Source organism: Haematobia irritans, chromosome 2 (genome assembly GCF_050003625.1).
Source record: "Haematobia irritans isolate KBUSLIRL chromosome 2, ASM5000362v1, whole genome shotgun sequence".
Lineage (NCBI taxonomy): Eukaryota > Metazoa > Arthropoda > Insecta > Diptera > Muscidae > Haematobia > Haematobia irritans.
In genome coordinates, this window is record NC_134398.1 from 163,517,110 (window position 1) to 163,524,119 (window position 7,010).

The window sequence follows — 7,010 nt, forward strand, 5'->3', positions numbered from 1 at the left end:
GCCAAAAAGTTGCTCAACGCGGTTGAAGTCAGGATTTTGGCAATTTTCGAAGATTTTAAAGGTATACGTACAAACAAAATTTTAAATAATTTATTAGTAAATATAAGAAATATCTAAAAGCGCAATCTTTGAGCTAAATGCTCAAGCAAATAATAAAAAATTCAAAACGTGAAATTTATTGAGCGGTTTGCTTGCTGTAGCCTCTGGAAATAAAAAAATGCAGAAAATTTCCGCAATTTTTTTTTCAATGCATTATATTTTTTCGAAAAAAAGAATTTATATACGTTTGCATATTTATTATATATTCTTGGAACAATAAGGTATAAAAAAATTTAGATTAAGAATTTTTGGATGTGTCATTAGTCGCTAAAAAATTAATTTCTTTATGAAAGGTCTCACTTAAATATTTTACTTTTAGTTATATGTGGCACTTTTTAACAATTTTAATCTATCTTATTATTGCTTTGACTTTTAGCTCATAGACTGATATTTCACAATAACACATATGGGTTAAGTGAGACTTTCATAAAGAAATTAATTTTAAACTCTTAATCTAATTTTTTTTAATACCTTATTGTTCCAAGAATATATAAAAAATATGCAAACGTATATAAATTCTTTTTTTCGAAAAAATATAATGCATTGAAAAAAAAATTGCGGAAATTTTCTGCATTTTTTTATTTCCAGAGGCTACAGCAAGCAAACGGCTCAATAAATCAATCATTGAGAGATTCTAAAACTGTAAGTGCTCATTAAAAAATGTGAACTTTGGAAATCTGGACAGGTCTAATCGAAGTATATCAAAATTTGGACTTTTATAAACCGAATTAGGCCTTGTGGTCACAAATTGTGTTATTAGTTCAATCTTAAATGGAACTTTAATTGTATTGACAAAAATTTTTCGTTGATATTTTTTCTGTGGTCCTTTATTGGTCACATTTTGTTTTTAACTAATTCTCATAAACCATCGCAAAACTTGGGTCCATCGCCAATACAAGCTGCATAAGCTGCTATTATAGGAATGGAGCTCTGCTCCATTACTCCCGTAAAGAGATGGGCAAAAGGTCCCGATGCATAAATGCTAACATCTTCTCCAGCATGGGGTCCTTTGAATGTATTCACATAACTGGGATATCTGGAATCTGTAATAAAATAAAATATAAATCACAACTCTGGGAAAGTCTCTCTTTCATCAGCTACCTATTTTCCAAGTCAACTCTTCCAAGTTCAAACGTTTGCCCTTAGTATCTAAATATTGCTGAAAGCCCAAAGGATAATTTATGGTAGAATATTTCAAATTATCCAAAGCTATATCATCTTGATTTATACCCAATATAGGATTACCCCGATTAGGATAACCGGAAATAGTTAAAGGTTGCGAATGATCAGCGGTAACTATGATCAAGGTATCCAATGGATTGGTCATATCACTGGCTAATTGTACAGCTTTATCCATTTCTAAAGTTTCATCTATGGCCAAACCAGCCATAGTCTCATGGTGTGCCACATCGATAAGGCCACCTTCAATGAATAAAAAATATCCTTTGCTATTACCTTGCAATAGCTTCAAAGCCACTTCGGTCATTTCGGATAATGAAGGCTGCTTTTGCTTATCGGCCAAAGCATTGAATTGCATGCTTCCACTTCCAAATACGCCCATTATATGCGAAACTTGTGATGTATTGACACCCAACAATTGATCACGATTCGTCAGAACTACCCCTTGGGGATGCTGTTGTTGCCACATAGATATAAGATTTTTACCATCCAAACGTTCTCCAAATTTACCATGGCCATCTTTTTGGGTATTGGGAATGAATTTTCCCATACCTCCACCCATTAATACATTTAATTTTTGTCCCGTTTCTTGAGTTACCAATTGTTGAGCCAAATCCAAACATTCATTGGGATCCTTATTAGTCCTTACCACATCGGCATCACATTCATGCAAACGATGTGGAGTATGACCATATATACCAGCTGGACTGGCATGGGTTAAGGTGGTGGTGGTAATGAAGCCGGTAGATTTTCCTGCCTTCTGAGCCCATACTGCAATAGAAGACACTTGATTGTTGGGATCCCTACTGGCTGTACAGTTATTGAAATCCACATTGCCATTTACGCCAATTGTGACAATATTCCCCTTGACACCTCCCAAATAGGCTGTGGCACTACAAGAGGAATCAGCCACCTGGGAATTTAGGCAATAAGTCTACAAATGATAATAATAATTTATAGAGAAACCTTATTACTATGAATTAAATGACCAATCTTACCTTACTCAATCCTGTATAGGGAAAATTATCCAAGCATAACGATTCTTCTTCTCCAGTTCGATTTCTCCTCTGACCCTTTAGTATACGAGCTGCTGTTAAGGTACTCACACCCATACCATCTCCCATAAAAAATATTATATTTTTAACTTTATTCCTATTTAAATGTTGTTTGGCTAGATTTTTGAACAAATCCTCATGGCCCCGGGAAAACCAAAATTCGGAATTCTTCTCCTCTGGCGGTGTATATTTATTCGAACCCAAATTATGGGCACTTTTGAAAACATCATATTCTAATATAAAACTTTCGTTGCTTTGTGTTTGGGCGAATATTAGCAATAGAGTCACTGCTAATATGACTGCAACTAAAGCAAATGCGATCGTTATCTTATACATGATTCACGGAATGTTCTATGTTATCTTGCATTTTGGTTTGAAGTTATTAAACGACTAATGTCAAGTATGATACTACAATGAACATTTATATGCTTGACGTTATTTGCATTTACTCGATACAATAAGAGATTGAAGATTTTATGCACTCGTACGAGGGTGGTCCGATAAGTATTTGGTATTCAAAGCTTGGAATTTTTGAGGATATACGTATTCAGAACGTTTTGACAATCGAGCGCTATTTTTGTTTTATCAAAAGATGGAATTAAATCGTTAACATTTCGATGTACTCGACAACAGTGCATCGTTGAACCTGTTACAACTTTTGCCGATGAAGCTCCATCAAGCACCAGTGTTTATCGATGGTATGATGATTTCAATCGAGGTCGTAGTTCACTCCAAGACAGATTTCGTTAAAGTCGACCATAATCAGTTGTTGTTTCATTTGACCATTGATGCTGTGTGCCAACTATTATTGCAAGATCGTCATATGACCTACCGTGAGATTAAGAACATTCAAAAAATTGGTCGCGTTGGATCCCACACAATTCTTCAATCGCTGAAAAAAATGTTCGTGGCGATTTATCGAAAGAAATGCTCCAAAAATTCGATCTAGGTAGCTGGAAATACGTCTATGACATCGTGGAAGGTGGTCGAATCGTGGATTTACACGCATGAGGAGCGAAAGTAAACAGTAGTTGAGTGTATGGGTGTTTCAAGGTGACCAAATCAAACAAAATTTGCTCGTAAGTCTAAAGTCGGTCGGGGCCGACTATATTATACCCGGCACCACTTTGTAAATCCACACTTTCGATACTACATCAAATCCATCAAATGTGTTTGTGTGCTATATATAAAGGTTTTTGTCCCAAATAAATACATTTAAATCTGACTCCATCTGAACAAAATTAAAATGTAATTAAATTTAATTCAATGCCCTGGGATGGTACACTATATTAGTAAAAAAAAAACAAGTATTTACAGCACTAAGTTCGGCCGGGCCGAATCTTAAATACCCACCACCATGAACCAAATATTAGCGTTTCCTTTGAAATTTCAGGAGGGCTTGAGGACTTGAGGACACTTCCCGAAGATAAATTTAAAGATTTCACCTATGAGGACTATATCAGATTCTGGATTTATAAGAACCATTTTTGTTTGAGTTTTAGAGGAATCATTAACATCTCTTGTAAGTGTGCAAGAAAATTATAAAATAACGTCTTGATTTGAAATCTTAAATCTGTAGAAGTAAAATCTGGAATTTTTACATTGAGTTTCAAGCAATTTTCATGATCAGTGCGCCTTCTACACCCTCAAGAAGTGAAGTCGGTCTATATGGAGGCATTACCAAATGGACCGATAAAAACTTAATCCGATACACGTTTTTGTGAGCCTAAAATACCAGAATATTTCAGGCAAATCAGATAAAAACTACAGTTTCTAGAAACCCAAGGAGTTAAATCGGGAGATCGTTCTTATGGGGGCTATACTAAAATATGGACCGATACTCACCGTTTTCAGCACACCTCTTTATGACCCGAAAATACCTCTAGATTTCCAGTTTCAGTCAAATAGGATAAAAACTAAGGTTTCTATAAGCCCAAGACCCCAAATCGGGAGGTCGTTTTATGTGGGGACCATACCAAAACATGGACCGATACTCAAAATTTTTGGCACACGTATTTGGTGTCCTACAATACCTCTAGATTTCCAATTTTAGGTAAATTGATAAAAACTGCGGTTTCTATAAGCCCAAGAAGAAAATCGGGAGATCGGTCTATATGGGGGCTATACCAAAATATGGACCGATACTCACAATTTTTGGCACACGTATTTGTGGTCTTACAATACCTCTAGATTTCCAATTTCAGGTAAAATGAATAAAAACTGCGGTTTCTATAAGCCCAAGAAGTAAAATCGGGAGATCAGTCTATATGGTGGCTATACAAAACATGGACCGATACTCACCATGGCAAACCTCTGTAAGGTTATAAGATATCTCTAGATTTCAAATTTCTGGCAACTTGGATAAAAACTACGATTTCTATAAGCCCAAGACCCCAAATCTGGAGGTTGGTTTATATGGGGACTATATCAAAACCTGGACCGATATAGCCCATCTTCGAACTTGACCCGCCTGCAGACAAAAGACGAGTTTGTGCAAAATTTCAGCACGATTGCTTCATTATTGAAGACTGTAGCGGGATTACAACAGACATACAGACAGACGGACATGGTTATATCGTCTTAGAATTTCTCCCTGATCAAGAATATATATACTTTATATAGTCGGAAATCGATATTTCGATGTGTTACAAACGGAATGACAAACTTATTATACCCCCGTCACCATTCTATGGTGGTGGGTATAAAAAGCATGTTATAAGAAATAAAAGAACTTCCAGTGAACATCATTGGGAGTACATCTATATCTGGGTTATAATACCCTGTTCCACAGTCTGGTGCAGGTTATAATTAATTGGTAATATTATTTTTTGTGATTGATTTTTATTTCAATTAAAATCAAGTATATACGGCCGTAAGTTCGGCCAGGCCGTATCTTATGTACCCTCCACCATGGATTGCGTAGAAACTTCTACGAAAGACTGCCATACACAATCGAATTAATTGGATTGTGGTATCTTAAAACTTCTTAACATCGTTTTCTAACTTGTGAGTTAGTCCATACGTGGTATATATTAGACAATAAAGGTATGTATAGGTAAGTCTACAAATAATTCCGAATCGATATGGACTTTTGCACGGTACGTAGAGAGCCAGAATTGAAATATGGCGGTCGCTTATATGTGGGCTATATACAATTATGAACTTGATATGGACCAATTTTTGTGTGTTTGGGGGTCTATTCATCTGAGGGCTATATATAACTATAGACTATGGACCTAGTTAGGCATGGTTGTTAACGGCCATACACTAGCACAATGTACCAAATTTCAACTGACTCGGATTAAATTTACTCCTCCAAGTGGCTCCAAAACCAAATCTCGGGATCGGTTTATATGGGGGCTATATATGATTATGGACTGATATGGACCACTTTTGGCATGGTTGTTAAATATCATATACTAACATCACGTACCACATTTTAACCGAATCGGATGAATTTTGCTCATCCAAGGGGCTCCGGAGGTCAAATCTGGGGATCGGTTTATATGGGGCCTATATATAATTATGGACCGATTTCGACCAATTTTTGCATGGGTGTTTGAGGCCATATATTAACACAACGTACCAAATTTCAACCGCATCGGTTAAATTTTGCTCTTCCAAGGGGTTCAGGAGGTCAAATCTGGGGATCGGTTTATATGGGGGCTATATATAATTATGGACCGATTTCGACCACTTTGTGCATGGGTGTTTGGGGTCATATATTAACACCACGTACCAAATTTCAACCGGATCGAATGAAATTTGCTTCTCTTAGAAGCTCCGCAAGCCAAATCGGGGGATCGGTTTATATGGGGGCTATATATAATTATTGACCGATGTGGACCAATTTTTGCATAGTTGTTAGAGACCATATACCAACACCATGTACAAAATTTCAGCCGGATCGGATGAAATTTGCTTCTCTTAGAGGCTCCGCATGCCCAATCGGGGGATCGGTTTATATGGGGGCTATATATAATTATGGACCGATGTGGACCACTTTCTGCACGGTTATTAGAGACCATATACTAACACCATGTACCAAATTTCAGCCGGATCGGATGAAATTTGCTTCTCTTAGAGGATCGGCAAGCCAAATTTGGGGGTCCGTTTATATGGGGGCTATACGTAAAAACTACAGTGGAAACAATATTGTCGTGAGGTTAAGATTTTATGTCCTTAAAATAATAATGCGAATTTTGCTTAGTATAGAAGACGCATTTCTCTGATATAAATTTGTTTTCCTTGTGCAAAAGTTGTGGATGCTATAGGCTTGAAACCATATTTTAATCTTAAATGACAAGAAATTATCTAGCAATATATATTTTTTTGTTCGTTTTTTTTTTGAGATTTGACAATTTGGCATGTGCAAGTTCTTAGAAAAAAAATTGTTGGACTAAGATCAACATCGCTTTAATAATTCTGCAAACCATAGCTTGATAGCACATAAGAAAACAAACTTATAAATGAATTTTTTTCCTAGAATCTAGTAAGTAAAACGCAAATTTATAGGAGAGTTTTAATCTTACTTCGATTCTGCGTTTCTTTGGCTCGGAATCGATACCAAAATCATTAGTGTAAAGCCAACATCTTTGGAACCGGGCAAACTTTTATTCAGTGTAATAGATATGAGATATTTTTCAAATCTTATTATTATAAATTAGTTGAACAACT

The 7,010-nt window shown here is 36.0% G+C and overlaps 1 protein-coding gene across 1 annotated transcript; it reads right to left on the reverse strand.

The window, feature by feature from the left end:
- Window positions 1–897: 897 nt before the first annotated feature.
- On the reverse strand, window positions 898–2,706 carry LOC142224335 (membrane-bound alkaline phosphatase-like). The gene is made up of 3 exons (XM_075294104.1): window positions 2,277–2,706; window positions 1,201–2,212; window positions 898–1,142 (listed from the first exon to the last, which is right to left on the reverse strand). Exons 1-3 carry the CDS (start codon window positions 2,667–2,669, stop codon window positions 958–960), a joined length of 1,590 nt encoding a protein of 529 aa, XP_075150219.1. The 5' UTR covers window positions 2,670–2,706; the 3' UTR covers window positions 898–957.
- Window positions 2,707–7,010: the final 4,304 nt, after the last annotated feature.